The 20,991-nt window shown below is 43.4% G+C and overlaps 2 protein-coding genes across 2 annotated transcripts; both read left to right on the forward strand.

Moving 5' to 3' along the window:
- Positions 1-1,426: 1,426 nt before the first annotated feature.
- Positions 1,427-9,018, forward strand: LOC308370005 (amino acid transporter heavy chain SLC3A2; the record flags this gene model as incomplete). Its single annotated transcript, XM_080844564.1, has 10 exons — positions 1,427-1,808; positions 2,040-2,204; positions 3,169-3,269; positions 3,587-3,664; positions 3,767-3,822; positions 5,885-6,020; positions 6,227-6,286; positions 6,618-6,725; positions 6,808-6,843; positions 8,620-9,018. 10 exons carry the CDS (start codon positions 1,427-1,429, stop codon positions 9,016-9,018), a joined length of 1,521 nt encoding a protein of 506 aa, XP_080700690.1.
- Positions 9,019-18,029: 9,011 nt separating this feature from the next.
- On the forward strand, positions 18,030-19,557 carry LOC308370064 (chemerin-like receptor 1; the record flags this gene model as incomplete). The annotated part of the gene is made up of 2 exons (XM_080844627.1): positions 18,030-18,089; positions 18,499-19,557. The coding sequence occupies 2 exons, from the start codon at positions 18,030-18,032 to the stop codon at positions 19,555-19,557; spliced, it is 1,119 nt and encodes a 372-aa protein (XP_080700753.1).
- Positions 19,558-20,991: the final 1,434 nt, after the last annotated feature.

The raw sequence follows: 20,991 nt of genomic DNA on the forward strand, positions 1-20,991 counted from the left end.
TTGGAATGCAGAACAACAACTTTAATAATCATTTTCTGTACATTCCATGAAATTCTATATAGGTCTACATTATATCAGATATTACTGACCTACCTACGAAACCTCAAATATGAATCAATATATTAAAGGTGTATTTAATGTCAACAGTATCAGTTACTCAGTGCTATACATTTAATGTTAGTCAGACTGCAGACTGGGAGGCTACCAGGGATAACTACAGAATGTGAGAGTGAAGTGCGGAGTCTGCTAGCACCTCTGTTCTAATTATCCTCGTCAGATTTTTCAAAACCCTTTACTGCTTTACATTCAAAGACAAACACGCAGTTTAGAGGAACACACTGCCTAACTGTTCGAGGAGTCCTGACTACAGTAAAACTACAAGGAGAAGTGAACCTGAGGAGAACAACTTATCTGGTGAGTTCTGAGTTGTTAGCAGTTGTAGGAGATGTATTGGCTTTCACTATTTCTTGTCATAATGTTCTTCTAGACCTACAGCAGTTGTGCAATTTCAGAAAGCAATAGAAAGAGCATGTTTTCCTTTACAATTGTAATATTCCTTTACATTATTTAAAACTGGTTTCTAGGTTTGTATTATTTGACATAAATCTGTTTACATTTCTGATTACTTATAAATAGAAAGACATAACTCTGGAAATAACACTAGCATTTAAAGAAAGCCTCTGCCATGCCACAACCTGCAACACCTTTTAGCCTATACATATATATTAATATATAATATAATATTCCATTGTATGCACACATCAGCTGTTAAGTGCTACTTAAGTGGTGTTAAGAGTTAGTATATCGTGCTGGTGTTGCTTTGGGTCCTATAGGTGCTATAGGAACTGATATTGTCATGCACTATTGAGCGAGCGGATGCTTTTAATTGTGTAATAATTGGCCGCCGGGAACGCTCCCGCTGGTGGGCAAAGAAAGCCTTGACGCACCTGTTTCCAAAGCTGAACAACTTGCTGGCCTTTGGAACATCCACTCCCGCTGGACCTGAATGTAGGTTATAGTGTTCTCAAAACTGGCATTTATGTCTGGCCGCTTACCTACTGTTAGTTTTCTAGGTGTTTTTGGCGTGGTTTCAATTGTGTGTGTGTGTGTGTTTGTTTTTTAATTAATCACACGACTCCTTAAAATGGCCATTGTTGGCTCCACTGCCCACGCATTGTCTAGTCCGAGTGCACGTACAACTGTCAAATTAGCTTAATGGTCGACTTCATGAGCCTATTTTACTCATAATCAAAGTAAGACGTGTAAATTCAACTACGCCTATCTTCGCGGGATTTGTAAACAGAGGAAAATTCCAACTAGGTTTGATTCCCTGTAGAAGTTGTGTGGAGTTTACCTGTTGGGTCACGTTAATTGGTGTTTTCTGAACCTCACTTAGGCCCAATCTCCAAACGTGCAGCTGGACAAAATGCCTCTCAACGCGGATGGTGACGTCGGCTACGGCAGCGTGAATGCGGGGTCGGGAGCAGGGCTGGCGGGCAACCTGGCTGGCGCGGAGACGGTACCGTTGCTCATGCCGGAGCCCGAACCCGAACCCAGGTGGAAGCCCCTGAGCAAGGAAGAGCTGGAGCTCATCGCGGGCGGTCCCGGTTGGAATAAGTTCCGCAGCCGCCTGGTGCTACTCTTCTGGTTGTGCTGGCTGGCCATGCTCGGCGCTGCCATCGCCATCATCGTGCAGAGCCCTCGGCCGGTGGCACCGCAGCTGCAGTGGTGGGAGAAGGAGCTGTTCTACCGTCTGCAGCCGGCCTTGCTCATGGACTCGGAGGGTCGTGCTGTCGGCGGATTTGAGGGTGAGTTGAACCAGACAACGTTAGGGACTGAAGTTTGAAATAATGCCTGTATTAAGACATCAAGAGATTGTTAGATGCAATACATTTAAAATGTTTTCATTCTAATGTTGATGTTTTTAAAATGTAAAGAGCAGCATATTCAGCTGAAATTAGCCCCTTACTGAAATTGAGTCAATCGTTTTACTCATTAATAACTCTTTTTTTTCCCCCCATGTCTCTAACCCCATGAAGTGGTGCGTGAGAGGCTGCCCTACCTGAAGACCCTGGGGGTGGGGGCGCTGATGTTGGAGGGTATTTTCCCGAAGGGCATCTCCCCGTCCAACCTCACCGAGATGAGCCACAGCGTTGGCACCATGCCTCAGTTTCAAAAGCTTCTCACAGAGAGTCACCAGAAAGGTGGGTGACCTTTGCCAGTCCCTGTGCCAATCCTTATACCAGTCCCTGTGCCAGTCCCTGTGCCACCCCTATACCAGTCCCTGTGTCAGTCCTTATACCAATCCCTGTGTCAGCCTAGAGTTAGGCCTACACCAGAGGGGGAGAGTGGGAGAGGAAGAGGGAGGAGGGGGGGGGAGAGAGAGGAGGGAAGGGAGGAGAGAGAGGAGGAGAGAGTGGGAGAGGAGGAGAAGGGGAGAGGAAGAGGGAGGAGGGGGGAGAGGAGGGAGGGAGGGAGGGAGGTAGAGAGAGAGAGAGCTGTGCCAGTGGAGGTTTAATTAGCTGGATGGTCATGTGGTACATGGACTGACATGTGGTAATGATCTAAACAAGTCAGATGCGAAGTTGGCACTTTTTAATGTTTTATTGAATTCATTCCTATATGGTGTTCCACAGGTTTAGCTGTAGCCTGGGGATGGAAAGATATTATAGGGCCTGATTTGGGTCTACACTAGCCTGGGGATGGGAGGTTCATTTGGTTTGGTTGAAGAAAAGAATCATCTAGTCTTGTGTTGACTTTGATGGTTGAAGAATAGGATCATCTAGCCATGACTTGTGTTGTGTTGACTCTGAGGGTTCAGGCTAAAGAGATGTGTAGTATTGAAAGTTTGACAGGCAATGCTCCTCACAGTTCACTTACCTGCCACTCAAATCAGAGTGTTTGTTTGTTTGTTTGTTTGTTTGTTTTTTCTACATGAGTGCAGGTATGACGGCTAAGACTGCAGTTGTGGGCATGCCGTAGATTACAAGATTGCTACTGTAAAATATGTTTTGACTTTCAAGAGCATTTATCAAGCGTAGGGTGGTGGCCCTTGGGCTGTCTCCATTTAGCAGACTGGGTCTGTGTTGGATGAAACAAATGCCCCCAAAACATTTAAGTCTATCCATGTCCAACCAGTTTTATCTGTCAATTTCTGCTTGTGTGCAGGTATGAAGATCCTGTTGGACCTGTGCAATTTGGATTTATTGAATGAGCAGGGGCCAATGAACAACACAGAGGGTCTTTCTGACTCCTCGGGATACATACAGGTACATGCGTACTTTAGATGATCTTGTTTCGTATGTAGTGGTCCGCCCAGGATATCTGGTTTCATTTGGGAGAAGTCAGCCAGATGTATCAAGCCCCTTCAGGAACTTTTAAGGAAAATTAAATGACACGCATACGAAATTACAAACCAATAGAAATACCCTTGCAGGCAAATTGCATGATCGTTTCTTTTTAACTCCTTTCAGATCAGCTTTTGTTATCTGTGCCAGTTCATCATGATTAGCGTTGAAACGTCTGGCTGTTGCCCATCTGATTTGAATTCTAACCCCAGTGACGTGGTTCTTTCTTTGGCCTCCAGTACTCCCTGAAGTTTTGGTTGGAGCAGGGGGTCTCTGGCTTTGGAATATGCGATACGGACGCAACCTACTCCGAGAAGGTAAAACGATCTTCTACTTGGACAGAACAGAACTAGAGTTGGGTTGGCAGCACCTGGGTAGGCCTGTGTAGTGACTGTACTGTGCCCCCCCCCCCCCGTTAGATCCTGATGAAGTGGAGGGCTCTGCTGCAGGAGTTCAGTGAAGAGGACAATGAACGGTACTTATTTCACCTCCACGAAGAAGAATATTCAACACAAGAAATCTGCTCACAGGCTGCCAGGCACATGTTTTAGTCAAACATTTATAATTACAGTGCATGAAATGCCCTGTATTGTTATTCCTAGGCTTCTTCTTCTTCTTATTCTTGTTACCTTTTTCTGCGATTAATTCAGCCCGAACCACTTAACGTAGAAACTTCATTCAAACTTTGTCGCGTAGGTCTTGTAAACGACACTTATGCTATGTATTTTTCACTTTTCTAAACTTTATACTTTTTAAGATATTAAAGAAAAACGAATATAAATTTCTCCCATTGACTTACATTGGGCCATTATGACATCATAATAGGGTCTTTAAACTGGCTTGCACCTGTGCTTTATTCTGCCGTGCTAAGGCAAAAGACTGTAACTTCAAGTTTGGTCAAAAATGAGTTTTTGACGTATTTGTAAAATATCAGCAGTAATTAAACAAATGTACTGATATTAAATGTACTACTAACATGCCATTATCAAATTAAAGCCAGTGACATCAGTATTTTGGTTGATTTCACGATGTATAGGCTACCGACAGTTAGCATACCAAGCTAGGTAGCATTACCATTAGAATTGCATGGCAGATATGCTAAGCTATCGGGCTATTCCCCCACCCAGTGCCTGTGGCTAGTCCGAAAAAGGTGCATCTAAATCGGGTAACTTCGCTTGGCGAGCGGGGGCATGTGGAGGGGGAAAATGGGCCTCATTCTCTATCGTTCTCTCTCTCTCTCTCTCACACACACACACACACACACACACACACACCCCAATGGACTGACATAGATGTTTTATGTGTTTCATGTGACCATTCAAGTTCATTGTTTTATGTGCTTAATGTGATAATTCAATGGTGTGTGTGTGTGTGTGTGTGTGTGTGTGTGATAATCATTGTATTGGTAATTGTGATAAATGAAATAGTATTACTACTGATTAATTAATAGGGTCATTATTCCATTGTTATCATACCACTGAGCTTTAACATAGAAGTTACTGCCTTCTGCCTTAGTATGCTTCACTGACACCTGTGCCAAATCCAAAGAACCTCTTCTCTCTCTGTCCCTCTCAATTTAACTGTAACTAGGAACATTAAGACACCATCCATTCTCTCTTTTTTTTTCTCTCTATCTCTCCATCTTTCTCTCTGTCAACTTTCTCTCACACTCAATCTCTCTTCTTCACTCCATTTTTATCTCCTTTTTTCAATATTTTCACTCTCTCTTTATCTCTTCATCCAGAGCCACTCTTGTTCACTCTTCTTTCCTTCTTCCACTCTTCTTTCCTTTCTTATTTTCTTCTTCCATTTTTCTTTCCTTCTTCCACTCTTCTTGCCTTTCTTTTTTCCTTCATCCACTCTTCTTTCCTTCTTCCACTTTTCTTTCCTTTCTTCACTCTTCTTTCCTTTCTTCTTTCCTTCTTTCACTTTTCTTTCTTTCCTTATTTCCTTCTTCCACTCTTCTTTCCTTCCTTCACTCTTCTTTCCTTTCTTCTTTCATTATTTCACTCTTCTTTCTTTTCTTCTTTCCTTCTTCCACTCTTCTTTCCTTTCTTCACTTCTTTCCTTTCTTCTTTCCCTCTTCCACTCTTCTCTCCTTTCTTCACTCTTCTTTCCTTTTGTCTTTCCTTCTTCCACTCTTCTTGCCTTTCTTTTTTCCTTCATCCACTCTTCTTTCCTTCTTCCACTTTTCTTTCCTTTCTTCACTCTTCTTTCCTTCTTACACTCTTCTTTCCTTTCTTCTTTCCTTCTTTCACTCTTCTTTCTTTTCTTCTTCCTTTCTTAACCTTTGCATTTCATGCACTGGTATTTCCTTCAGGAAATGCATTTTCTAGTTCATTAAGTTCTCTCTCTCTCTCTCTCTCTCTCTCTCTCTCTGTGATCGGGCTTAACTCATCTTGTGGTCTTAGAACATTGATGGGCTACACTGCATGCACACAGAACAAAGTTAAACCGTTAAAATCTTCATGAAGCCTCTGTACTTTTTAACAGTTAACCTAACTTCTCTCCACCTCCCTCGTGTCTCCGTGTGGAAGGATTTTGGTGGTGAGGGAAACGGCTGACAGTTATGTGATGGCCAACACGTCCAGTGGGGGGGTGAACTCGTCTCTGGTGGAGCTGGTGACGCGGCCCCTGCTACCCCCCTCGGACCACCCCCTCTCCGCCCAAGAGGTATTACACAAACAAACATTTAGTTTTATGTAATGTATGTACGCTGCACTATGTTGTCTATTTATTTTATTTCTTTTTCAAATTTGTATTCATTTCTTTTTTAATGTTTATGTATATACTTGAATTCTATTCCTACTACCTTGCTGCTTTGACAATTGAATTTCCATCACAGGATTAATAAAAGTTTATCTATCTTATCCATCTAGGTGGCCACCGCCGTGGAGACGAACCTCCAGATTCCCAGGACACAGTGGCCCAGCTGGACGGTATGTGATTCGGAGACGAGATGAGGGAAAATATTTTGTATAATATGTATAAATTAATATTATAAAAGATGACTATACTTTAAAATACAAAATGTAATATAATGTGTGAGAAGTAGAAATTGAGTGAGTATTAAATGAGTTTAATGAGTATTAAAGTGGGTTTGTGTCCTAAGTTAGGCTCTAGCACTGGTCTTCAGGTAATTGCTTTATACCGGTATGTAATATGTGTGTCTGTGTGTGTATTTATGTGGGTGTTCATTTGTGTGTGTGTGTGTGTGTGTGTGTGTGTGTGTGTGTGTGTGTGTGTGTGTGTGTGTGTGTGTGTGTCTAGGTTGGTGGGCACGTCTCTCCAGAGCTTCAGAGGATCGTCATGGTGCTGCTGATGACCCTCCCTGGCACGCCGGTGGTCAGCGATGGTGAGGAGGTCAGCCCAGCGCAGGTGAGTCACCAGCCCTCATCAGCCAGTCAGGGTGCCCCCTACAGGCCACAGAGAGTAATGCTTCTCTTTTCTCCCTCCCCAGAACACCACAGTGAATGCCACTGAGATCTCCGTTCAGGTGAGTGGATTCCACAGGTGTGGTACAGTTCCGTGCGATCACCTGGGCTGTGTTCTGTTTATATACTTGACAGATGTCGTGCTGTCACATTAAACCTGGCCGCCAAGTCTGCATATGCTTAAAGCAAAAATCATTAAGAGACAAAACTGATTGGAACTTCTGAAAGGATATTTAGCAGGCGTCAGAAATGATGTCTCGTCCCTCTGTTAAGAAAAGTCTTTACTAGTGCACTGTGCAGCTTTTTATTGTTTATAATGAAGATGACATCCCAAATAATAAATACATTACATTGAATTAAACAGACAGCTTAAAACAAACACAACCACATCTTAACATTTTCAAATTGTGTTGTATGCAAATACAATGACAATAAAGGCTTTTCTTTTCTATTCTATTCATCTAACATGAGAGCTGTGAAGTTAAGAACCCGTTTGTGTCTGTTAGAATCCACATCTGGCACGAGAGCTGTAACGTTAAGAGCCTATTTGTGTCTATTAGAATCTGCAATACCTCCTCAGGGCCTTCACAGGGGTGTGTGTGTGTGTGTGTGTGTGTGTGTGTGTGTGTGTGTGTGTGTGTGTGTGTGTGTGTGGTCGTGGACAGGAGTGCTCTCCATGCTGAGTGTTTGTGAGAGTTTTGCCCCAGGGCGTGTTCCTGGTACATGTATCCTGGCGGTGGACCAGCAGTGACTCCATGCGTTGAGGCAGCTGCTTTAGTATGAATCACACACACACACACACACACACACACACACACACATAGTATGAAACACACACACACACACAGTATGAATCACACACACACACACACACACACACACACACAGTATGAATCAGTCTTGGGCGCTGGGGCAACGGGGGATCTTTCCATGTGAGACACCAGACAGGAAACTCATTTGGAATTCATTAAATTGCCAAAACAAAACAACAGGCCGAGGGAACTCCGGGAATCAGATCTATTTAGCAGGTGTGCCAGTGTTCCTCTCTGCTGTGTGTGTGTGTGTGTGTGTGTGTGTGTGTGTGTGTGTGTGGAATCAGACCTCTTTAGCAGCAAGATTTACTGCGCCAAGGGATGCTTTGGTCTAACCCCAGGTTTCTTGTGAACACATAAAAGCTGCGGGTGAAGAACTGGCTGGTTTCGTCATCCCAAAACATGGTGTGACAAACACCACGTGGCGACACCCCAAAATAACACACATTTAAGACTGCACTCGTGACTACAGTAAAACAAATCTGCAGCAAGAGATTCATCTGTATAGAATATGATACATTTCTTATTTATTTATTTTTCTCACTTTATCTTGCCATAATTAGGGGGGGGGGGGGGCAAATAACGATTTGAAGCAAAGCATCTCGTCACATTCTTTATGGCTCTGATCCCTTTTTTTTTTGCTTCTGTCAATCATCCATTCATTCATTCTCTCTGTCTCTCTCTCTCTGTCCCTCTGTCTGTGTCTCTCTCTCTCTGTCCCTCTGTCTGTGTCTCTCTCTCTCTGTCCCTCTGTCTGTCTGTCTCTCTCTGTCTCTCTGTCTCTCTCTCTCTGTCCCTCTGTCTGTGTCTCTCTCTCTGTCCCTCTGTCTGTCTGTCTCTCTCTCTGTCCCTCTGTCTGTGTCTCTCTCTCTCTCTGTCCCTCTGTCTGTCTGTCTCTCTCTCTCTCTGTCTCTCTCTCTCTCTCTGTCCCTCTGTCTCGCTCTCTCACTCTGTCCCTCTGTCTCTCTCTCTCACTCTGTCCCTCTGTCTCTCTCTCTCTCTCTCTCTCTCTCTGTCCCTCCTCAGGGTGAAGGGAAGAAGTGGCGCTCATCTCTTGCACTCTTCCAGTCTCTGAGTACGACACGCTCTCGCGAGGAGGCCCTTCTCTACGGCACCTTCACCTTCCTCCCCTTCAACGCCTCCTCCTCTTCCTCGCCCACGCCGCCGCTGGCCTTCCTGCGCTCCTGGGGCTGCGTCCACTTCCTGGTCCTGCTCAACCTGGGCTCGGAGCCCCACCCCCTCTCTCCTGATTGGGCACCAAGCCTGCCTGAAGGCGGAGTGTTCGTCACCAGCACTAAAATGGAGCGCCTGGGGGCCGTCTCCTTGGATACACTAAACATGCTGCCTCAGGAGGCCATCCTTATTAAACTGTTTGAGAGTGGCAGCTTTTCCCCCCCAGCTTCTCCCCCTTCTCCCGCACTGTGATTGGTGGAAAAGAGGCACAAAATGTATGTGGGCAAAACAAATATTGGACACAAGGGGGGGAGGGAGAGTATTATAATTATTATTATGAAAAGATCCTAAAGTGAAATAAAGTGTGATTGTGATGGTAACATCTGTGTGTCTGAGAATATTGTCCAGCAGGTGGCGCCAAATCTGCTTTTATTGGCTAGCATCTCACATTCAGCCATGCTGTTTGAGTGTTTAGAATACCTGACAAACAGTGCATGTGAAATGTGAGACTGGCCAGGAAATGCGGTAAGTGGGAACACGTGGGCACTTACTCCATATCAGGGAGGCGCTGCTGCTCCATATATGAACATCCTACTACAGAACATGAGGGAAGATGGAGTAGGTGGCCTGTGCTTGATCCGGTTCTTCCAGGATGGGCTGTTTTAGGTTTTAAACAGAGTTCACAGAGAGGTACATGTTTGAGAGGTGGAGGATGTGTGGCGGGGCGGGGGCGGGGTCGGGTGGGGGTCCTTTTCACCTCTTTAGACCTGATGTGCGTGTGGGGGTGGGACAGGTTGCATCAAAGGAGAATGTGATGAATCTGCGTAAAACCATGCCGTGCAATTTACTTCTTCAAGGATGACGGTTACAGTGGGTGTGCTGTCTGTCAGGCACCAAGCAGGAGTGGAAACACGTTACACACACACACACACACAGAGCATGATATGTTCCTCTCTTTAGGTTCCTGTGTGAGGCCTGAGCCTCCTCCTCCCCTGTTGCCTGTTGTGGTGTCTTCAATAAATTAGTTTTTCTTTTTGGACTGTCTTCATGTCTGGTTTGTCTCGGTCCCTGACACACTCATTATATTTCTTTACTGGAGGCTATCTGTTCATTTTACCGAACATAACTTTACTACAATGACCTCGGGAAAACAGTGTCTTGCAGTGACTCACTCACACAACTATAATGAATATGTTCATTCCAGGTAAATCCTCTAGCCCCAGACGTTGAGTGTGAGGTGAGGTAATCCGCTCTCTCTTCCCGCTCACTCAATATGATGCCAATGATTCAACAGTGTCCCTCTAAAAGGCGTCATGGGCAAAGCAATATGGGCACATGAATATTAACATGATTGGTAACATCTTTAAGCCCCTGATGTTGTGTACGAGGTGATCATCTCTCTGAGAGACTGTTTTTAAGAGCGTTCACGTTCGTGTGTGATGCCCAGTTGTGTAGTGATCCCTGGAGAAGTGGGTATGCTCTCATTTATTTTTAAGCAGCCCATACAACACAGGATAAACGTCCTGTTTCGAGAAGTGGGTATACGGAATGCTGACTGAAAAATAAGTGGGTATACTCCGTATACCTGCGTGTACCCTGGTCTACACCACTGGTGATGCCACCACACTATGGGGAGTGGAAGACCTATTGACCTCCTTTGAGGAACCACTGGCCTCATGACAGTAAATTAGCGGGTTTTCACTTCTTGTAAAAACGAATGAGCTGTTGCACTGCGTGGGTTAAAGCCTCTGACACTCTCCTCTCCTCCTACTGCTGCTGTTTAAAGCTTCTCTAAATGACTGGACACCTTTTGTGGGTGGGTGTGTGTGTGTGTGTGTGTGTGTGTGTGTGTGTGTGTGTGTGTGTATGTGTCCCATTACAGTACACTGCTTAAAGCAACAACATATCGTTTTTTTGTAAACCATTTTAAGGTGTGTTTTTTTTTGGTAGGCAGATAGTTTTAGTGCGTCCCTCAGATGTTGTGGGGCGACGGGAGAGTCCATACATGTCCTTTCCACTAGCGCTAGTGCTAACTTTACTCATTAGTAAAGAAGCAGGCGCTAATGCTAGCATTACTCATCAATTACTCATTAGTAGTGGGGGACCACTCATTGGTTAAATGTATCAGTAGTGTGTGTGAGTATTTATTTGTCTTGTTCACTGTGAAGAAAAGACAGTGGAGCAGTGAAAGGTCTGTCAATCATCCATTCATTCATTCATTCACTCTCTCTCTCTTTGTCCCTCTGTCTCTGTCTCTCTCTCTTTCTCTCTCTCTCTCTCTCTCTCTCTGTCCCTCCTCAGGGTGAAGAGAAGAAGTGGCGCTCAGCTCTCGCACTCTTCCAGTCTCTGAAACTGAAAGGCATTACTGATACTGAGATGGAAGACTTTGTGACAAGCAGAAGTACACTGTGTCACTGTGATGGTGCTGGATTTGTCTCGTGACACTTCTATGTGTGACCAGAAACAAAAAAAAGTGTTAATCCACAAAGAGGAGCATAGAGACAGAGGAGAAGAACAGTATAGCCCCAAAGGAGGGCAGTAACATTGGCTGTCCCCTTCCTCCACCATGACCTTCTGAAGATGTTAAACACTCTGTTTACTGTCCCCAACCTCAGTCATGATCTTCTGAAGATGTTAAACTCTCCGTTTACTGTCCCCAACCTCCACCATGATCTTCTGAAGATGTTAAACAACCGTTAACTCTCCCCAACTTCCACCATGATCTTCTGAAGATGGTAAACAACCGTTAACTCTCCCCAACCTCCACCATGATCTTCTGAAGATGTTAAACAACCGTTTACTCTCCCCAACCTCAGTCATGATCTTCTGTAGATGGTAAACATCTCTCTATGATGGATTCCCTGCACGCTTGTCTTGTGTTTGTAGGATAGCTTTTAAGTTTGCAGGCTGACATATTTAAATAATAATGATAATGTTAATTCTTCCTCTTCTTCTTCTGCTTCTTCTTCTCTTATCATTATTATTATTATCAATAACATTTCATTAAATTCAAATTTTAAATTCAAATGTCTTTGAGATCTGTTTTATGTCTGAGTCAAGGTATTGTCCGACAGACTATGATTCCCTGGAACTATGATTCCCTGGATGGGCTCCGTTGCCAAGGGCTCCGCTCTTCAGGTTTATGGACTTCCCTGGAACTATGGGTCCCTGGAACTATGGCGTGTGCATTCACACGCCAAGGGCTCCGTTCTTCAGATTCATGGACTTCCCTGGAACTATGGTCTTCGCAGTGGCCCAGAATTATGAGCGTTTTCACACAGGAGGGCGTCTTAGCTCTGTAGCCGTCAGCTCATGGCTTCCTCTGCCCTCTTTGCTAACGTATACTTTCCCATCATCCAATTCCAGAAGATTCCATGTTTCCTCCCAACTGACTGAAAAAGAACACATTCCTTCTCCTTTCATCTTTTCTTCTTCTTTTATTTGGGTGGGTGGGTGGGTGTGGAGGTGGGTCGTAATGGCATGTGGGTGATGGCATGTTTGTCTTCACATTCGCAACAGTGTAGTGAGGCAGAAAAGCGCTTCCACATGTTTGAACGTAATTACACACACACAGAGGACGCTTAGAGTTCAGAACTGGATAGACCTCTTTACATGTTAGCCTATGTGCTGTTGTGCGACCAGGCCTCAGTGGTGTTGTTGTTGGGCAATAGCCAATGAGCAAAGGTGTTGTTTTTGGGCTACAGCCAATGAGCAATTTGCTGAACATGACATACAGTAAAGGCTAGACTACAATTTGCATTGGGAAAATCGAACAAGATGTGGGGGTTGACAAGCTTGAAATTGGTTGGTAAATGCTTCCAGTCACACTTTGTTGACATTTTTATTTTGTACACTTTAGTCTTTTAACACTTTAGACCTTGAACTTAATAAATGGACAGATAGATAACATTTGTGCCTTGTTCTAAGTTATGTAGCTCATTGCACAGATCAAATGAAGATTGTCAACTCATGTTGAATGCTGTTTTAATAGTCATAATGTCTACTGTGTGCTGTGTGCTGTGTGCTCATGTGTTCTAGATTATATAATTATAAAGATCAGGCTGTATTATTTGTCATTTGTTTGGCAGGGGTTACCGATCCAGTGCTGTTGTTACTGAAACGCATCTTTAATTTCTAAATGATCCCCCATTTCCACATAAAAACCTCAGCCCTTATCGACACCCTGACTGACGCAAACAGCCTGGACCTTGGGCACCCATGGTCAAAATGTATATTACTCTGACTAGTTGAGCAATTAAATATGACCTCATTTCCAAAAGACATAACATTAGAGATGACAAATTTCTTTAATATTTTAAGCAAAATCACTTTTTTTATTTCCATCTTTGACAGTTTCAAAGCACCCTGTGTGTTGCTTAGCAACACCCCCTTTGTGTAGACGAAAGTCCCCAATTCTTCCTTGCAAAACTGTCTTCTGGTTCTGCGAGATTCATGGGCCGTCTCGCATGCACTGCAGTTTCGAGCTCCATCCACACATTTAGGTTGGGTCTGTGGGGGCCATGGCAAAACCCTTCAGCTTGCGCCTCAGCTCTTTCAAAAACATCCTTAAGGTGGATTTTCAGAAGCATCTTCATGTTTGGACACCACTAAACATTCTCTAACCACACTTCCAAGGCCCGTCACTCACCTATATACCAGTCCATCGGCTTAGATGTTTGATGTACGGTACATTGAATGTTTTAATAATCAGGTATGGAAGCTCCTCTGTGTGTTGACATCCGAAACGCCTCCATCCCCCTAAAGACTATTCTATATGTATTTAAAAGCTTCTGCGCTCTAAGAAGACAACTGCCAGACAAGCCCAAACATGTCCTTTGTCCACACAACCATATTTCAGAGACACAGGGAGATATAAGACGGTTAGGTACTGGAGGTTTTGTAAATGTTACTGTTGACAGTTGGTGTTACCAGAGAGAGATTGATGGTAGACTTTGTTTCACCATAAACACGTGCAGGACAAATGAAAGGTGCCACATGTAAATATTTTATTTTAAATTGCCATAAATTAGAATGATTAAAACTCACTCAACTTGAACTGCATGATAGGCTTGCTGGTGCAGTTTGTTGAGGACAAACCCCTCTCTAGGAGCTGATCTAAGAACAGCCATGACTCCCTATGTGCACACACACACACACACACACACACACACACACACACACAGGCAGACACACACACACACACACACACACACAAACACACACACACACACACACACACACACACACACACACACAAACACACACACACACACACACACACACACAGGCAGACACACACACACACACACACACACACACAAACACACACACACACACTCCCTGTGTGCACAAAGCAGCACATGCTGTCTTACAGCAGTTATGGCGGTATGGAGGTGTTTGAAGAAAGGCCAGAAAAAAGAAACATGGTCAAGTACAGACAGACACACACGCACACACACACACGCACACACACACACATACACACACCTACATGCATGTAAGCACACTGACACAGGCAGACACACACTCACACACAAACACACACACACAGACCCACATGCATGTAACCCTAACCCTAACCCTGAAAAAATAAAAATAAAATAAAAAAAAACCTTGCCTAACCCACACTGACACAGGCAGACAATCACGCACACGCACACACACTCACACACAAACACACACACACAGACACACTCACACATGCATGTACGCACACTACACACTCGCACACGCACACGCACACTCACACTCCTCAACCATCTGTTCATCTTGTGAGGTCTGCTTGTTATTGCGGCAGATGTGTATTAGCATCACATATCTCACAAATCTCAGGAGAGGAGCTTCTAACATCTCATATCTCAGAAAAAGAGCTTTTAGCATCACATATCTCACTAGAAGAGCTTTTAGCATCACATATCTCACTAGAAGAGCTTTTTGCATCACATATCTCAGTACAAGAGCTTTTAGCATCACATTTCTCAGTAGAAGAGCTTTTAGCATCACATATCTCAGTAGAAGAGCTTTTAGCATCACATATCTCAGAAAAAGAGCTTTTAGCATCACATATCTCAGAAAAAGAGCTTCTAGCATCACATATCTTAGAAGAAGAGCTTTTAGCCTCACATATCTCAGAAAAAGAGCTTTTAGCAACACATATTTCAGAAGAAGAGCTTTTAGCATCACATATCTCAGAAAAAGAGCTTTTAGCATCACATATCTCAGAAAAAGAGCTTTTAGCATCACATATCTCAGTACAAGAGCTTTTAGCATCACATATCTCACTAGAAGAGCTTTTAGCATCACATATCTCAGAAGAAGAGCTTTTAGCCTTACATACTGTATTTCACTAGAAGAGCTTTTGTTCATCTGAACTCTCACCAGCTTGCTGACCTTATCACTGGATGCACTTCTTCCTCAGACCCTGTCTTAGAAAACTACAATCAGACACACACACACACACACACACACACACACACACACACACACACACACACACACACACACACACACACACACACACACACACACACACACACACACACACACACACACACACACACACACACACACACTGCCGTTTGAAACAAATAGACCGGCTGATTCTGGAAGACAACCAACAGTGGATTTCCCAACAGCACAGACATGGACAACTCCATGGGAATGGTTGATGGTATTGATTTTGAATCACAAAAAATGTTTAATCAACATTGGGAGGCCTGTTGTCATCCCAGGGGTCAGTAATGTTCATACGGACTCCGACTGAAACTGTGCTTCAAATTAACTCTAATGAAGCCACAAGTGAATACGACCGAAGGAATGAAACAATTCCACTCCACTCCGCTCGTAAATCATTTTTATGTTATTTCCAGAGAAATGGTCTGGAAAACATCAAGTAATTATTACCTTTTTTTTGTGGAAGATGACATCTCGTTTAGGTGGAAATGTGAGGCCAGATGATAACAGAGAGAAAGGAGGACCACTGTTTAATACTTTTATACCTTCTATCACAAGATCAGACTATATGTTTAAGCTAGTTTGCACTCATATCTTACCAGCATACATAGGTTTATGTGATATCTTACTAACATAGGTTTATGTGATATCTTACCAACATAGGTTTATGTGATATCTTACCAACATAGGTTTATGTGATATCTTACCAACATAGGTTTATGTGATATCTTACCATTATAGGTTTATGTGATGTATAAAACTTTGGTTTATGTGATATCTAGAAAACAACAGTTTTCATTTGAGGCTATTCATAATTTAATTCTCCCCTTGTTTTCATTTTCAAAATCAAAGTTCGTGTTTTCCATGGACTTTAATGATATTTAGAAGCTTAATGTGAAACACTGTGTTTCACTTTTTTTCCGTCGTCGAAAATAAACAAAGGTTGTGACTTTAATTTACGTCTATTTGAAATAGCGATAGTTCATTTTTCATCTTTCACTCTGAAGTTAAGTGCTGTAGGTGTAATCAGAGCACTGGCAGGCAGTTTGGGCTTGTTCTTCTCTTGTCCACCCACACCATGTACAGATGTGTACACACACACACACACACACACACACACACACACACACACACACACACACACACACACACACACACACACACACACACACACACACACCATGTACAGATGTGTACACACACACACACACACACACACACACACACACACACACACACACACACACACACACACCATGCACAGATGTGTACACACACACACACCATGCACAGATGTGTACACACACACACACACACACACACACCCACACCATGTACAGATGTGTACACACACACACACACACACACACACACACACACACAACCACACCATGTACAGATGTCTGTCAAGGGGCTTTGATACTTGACGCTTTGTGTAGAACTCACCTTTAAGATGGGTTAAACATAACTTGGAAACTCAAGCCAGGCTCACACACACACACACACACACACACACACACACACACACACACACACACTCTCTCTCTAATGTTAAATGAGTAAATGTTTTCTCTTTGAATTTATTTTGACTCAAAATCCAAGCAACTTTAAGGTAACATTCGTTAGTAGGCCCACGTTGTTTGGCAGTGAATGAATGTGTTAGAATTCTGGTGACTCGATCATATTGGACTCTTAGATCGTTTATTTTCTATGCACTCTGTTTGGATTTGAGTGCTTCGTCTCATAGTGGCGATTTACATTGCCGCTTTTAATAATCGCCAGTCTGGGAACATATGAGACATACTGGTTTTGAACTGCCCGTGGGAGGAATGACCATATACTATTCTGCCCATTCTTGATTAAAAGCTCTGTTTTTGCAGTCTCATTTTTTCTTATTAGAGCACGCCATGTGAAATTACTTTTTCTCTCAATAGTTTCTCCGACTACTGTGTCTCGTCTCTCGAGTGAGTGTTGAGTCCAGTCGCAATACTTATCGGAATGCACATATTTGGCTGAGTAGCATCACGTGAGATAATTATCAACGTATGCAATTTGTCTGTAAGTTTCCTCGGCCGCTGAACCAGTTCTGGTTTAAATAGAAACGCTCCGTCAAAATTGAATAATTCTCAATCATTTATCCGGAAACGGACCCGGACCCGGACCCGGACCGACAAATGATTTGAGAATTATACAGTTTGGCGGAGCGCTTGGCTCCGGACACGGTAACTTCTGCTCTAAACCAAGATACTGAGTGGGGCAGTCTGGAAACTAGTCTGTGACTGCTGTTGAAGACACCAGTTTTGTGATGCATGTGAATTGCTGCAGCAACACTTCAATCTTTGGGGACCTTGAGGCTTTAAAAGTTAGGCTACTGGCTAGCTAGTAACCATTCATTTCAGATTATATTTGCCGTAGATAATCTGTCTAATGTGGTGATTGCATTGACACCTGACTTGTTGCTACGTCACTGCACAGCATCATTTACGCTAGGCTTGCTATTTTTAATGTAACACACTAAGTGAGATTTACAGAGAAATCCTCTGCCTCTTGAGATCAAATCATTCTTCAGGTTTGAGAAGATACGCATTGGTGCAAAAAAAAAAATATTCTTACAGGGGGGAGAAAAGAGGAAGAAAAAGATTGAGTAATGGTTGAATGTCCAGAAAAGGGTTTTAAAAGTTGGGCGTTAATTCTTGTCATTGTGCAACCTGTTAAAAGCACTTCCTATGAAGGGGAAGTATCGGCATGGAGAGTGAAAACGTGAAACTGAACAGTCACAAGTACGTCATGGGTTGCTATAAACAAACAGGATGTCCAAATATTCACCACACTTTGCACTCTGTTGGACACCAAAGAGGTCAGAGGCTGAGGTAAGGGTTCAGTTTTGAAGTAATTCTACTCACTGATTCACTATTTACATTGATATCATAATAATAATTTAAACAAATGTGTAGTAATTCATCTGGACGAGATATCAGTGCTATTTTTCATACAGTGCGTCATCTTTATAGGGTACTTGTGGTGTTACAGCATGACACAATAAAATAGTGGTCACAATTATTTCCAATGATGTTTTGTTGTAAATGTAAATGGTTTAACTACAGTGTTTTACATTAAATGGACATTGTTGTTGAAAAAAAAAAACAACCCAATTGATATAGGATCCTGTCCTGTACTGGCTGCAGTCGGTGACAGTGTAATCTTGCAGTGGTACTTTTTTCCCCCACTGTAACCAAAAATAATCCCCTCCTTATATCTTTAGAGGTTATGCCAAGATAGATGGAAATCGATCTGGATTACAGTATGGATTTGGATTATCCTGACTTCAACAGCACTTACTCATACGACAATGCAACAGCTGAAGAAGACTCTTCCCAAACAACCCAATCAACATGTTTCACAGACTCAACCTGCATCGCCCTTGTGGTGATCAACACTGTCATCTTCCTCTTGGGTGTCCTTGGAAATGGAATAGTGATTTGGATCGCTGGCCTTAAGATGAAGAAGACAGTCAACACCACCTGGTATCTGAGCCTGGCTGTGTCTGATTTCCTAGTCTGTGCCATTCACCCGTTTAACATAGCCTTTGTGGCCATGCAGAACTGGGTCTTTGGCCTCTTCCTGTGCAAGGTCACCTCCTTCATGATGTTTGTGAATATGTTCAGCAGCATCTTCCTGCTGGTCTGCATCAGTGTGGACAGGTGCATCGCTGTGGTGTTCCCTGTGTGGGCTCAGAACCACCGGACCGCCAGAACCGCGTCCGTCGCGGTCACTGTGGCGTGGATCTTCTCTGTGGTTCTGTGCATCCCCTCCATCTATTTCAGAGACGTGACAACTCATATGGGCAGAACCCACTGCTTCAACAGCTACACAACAGACCCGCATAGCCACACCGTCATCGCCGTCAGTCGCTTTGTCTTCGGCTTCGTTGTCCCTTTCATCATTATCATCGTGTGCTACTCTGTGATCGCCCGCAGGCTGATGAGCGGTCCGATCAAGAGGTCCACCAAGCCTCTGAAGATCATGACGGCCCTCATCGTCACCTTCTTCATCTGCTGGCTGCCCTACCACGTCTTCATCCTCCTGGAGCTGAACCATGGCTTCTACGACAAGACGTCCATCAAGAACGGACAGCAGTTCGGCACGCTGCTTGCGCTCGCCAACAGCTGCCTCAACCCCGTGCTGTACGTGTTCATGGGCAACGACTTCAGAAAGAAGTTCAGAAGCTCGCTGCTGTCCAAAATTGAGAATGCGATGGGAGAGGAAAATCGTACAAACACCAGCCGATACTTGTCTCGCAACAGCTCAATGGACGGGAGGGCTTCCACTCATATCTAAACACCCACAGGTTCCATTAGCTCTCTTCAGCTCTTACATGGCTACAGGGTGTCATGATAGCCATTTCAGGAACCTTTTAGGCCACCTTAGCAGATGAGAATCTAGCCTAGATTGTCCGTAGATAGATATCTAAATGTCAACACTTCAACTCTTACTGTTACTATACTCATAGTCTACTGGACTGATTGCTGCTAGTTCTTACGGTGCAGATCCATTCAAGCGATCTGAGCGACGCGATCAAATTCCATTGCTTTGAGTGGGCGTGGTGTAGCGTGTGGAAATAGACTGGACTAGTGATTTTTCAAACCGTCAAAGACGAGAAAAATCGCTCCTCATTTGCATAAGTTTGAGCATGTTCGAATTTTCATCAGGCGCGTCGCTCAGATCGCTGGTCTACGTCACAATGGAGCTGGCTCCCGTTGAAATGCATGGGGTCGCCCAGATCGCGTCGCCCAGATCGCTTGTATGGATCTGCACCTTTAGCATTGTAGTTATTTTTATGAATCATCAATAACAGATGAGAATGTATCCACAGATGTCCACAGGTTCCCAGTCTCTCTTCAATATTGTCTGGTACTTTACTCACAGTGTACAAAGATGGTTACTGCTAGGGTTTGTATGTTTGCGTTATACTCTTTTTACACATTATCAGTAGTGGATGAGAATGTGGCTTTAAAGGTGCATTAAGGATTAATAGCTATTCGCTAAAGGTATGCTAGCAGCTAAAACTAACGAAATCTCTTGAAATGTGCTGACTTTGACATTATGACAAACTAATTACTCAACGACTGTCTTTACACAGTCAAACATCAATCATGTGCAACACAAGACTAAGCAAGACGGCAAATAAGCTACTTACTAGATCGGCAGAAGGTAATCAAAGTCAGGTCGGCGGGCATCGGCAGGCAAAACTACAGAAGGCAGTTATATGCCTATCGACCCTGCTATGCCATTGGCACGGACGCAATTCTCCATATTAAAAGTCATTGTAGCGCCCCAATTTTTTTTAAGCTGTTATTTTAAGGTTAAACTGCTTATCCTAACCCTAATCCTGAAGTATAATTGTTGCATATTGCACTTTTAAGGAACAAACCCAACCAGGGGACTCAGTAATTACTCCTTCTAAGAAATATCCAGTAGTTTAGTAGAATACCCACCTTCCTCTTTTTGTCTTCAGAAAAGCACATGCTGGTTGGCTCTACATTGTAAAAAAAAAAAAAGGACGTTTCCTGTGGTGTATGGAGCAGTTCACTTTATTCCAGTACAGAGCATTTTATATGTTGTATTGTCATAGTGTTATAGAGTTTTATGTTATTTTTTTTGGTATATGTTATATGTATGACGTCTACTGCGTAGATGAATGTTGCTTGCCAAGTCGTAAGAATTTTGCTGTGCTGAAGCAATTTGGTACATGCAATAATAAACACACTTTGA

Source organism: Sprattus sprattus (assembly GCF_963457725.1).
Source record: "Sprattus sprattus genome assembly, chromosome: 9".
In the NCBI taxonomy this organism is placed as follows: domain Eukaryota; kingdom Metazoa; phylum Chordata; class Actinopteri; order Clupeiformes; family Clupeidae; genus Sprattus; species Sprattus sprattus.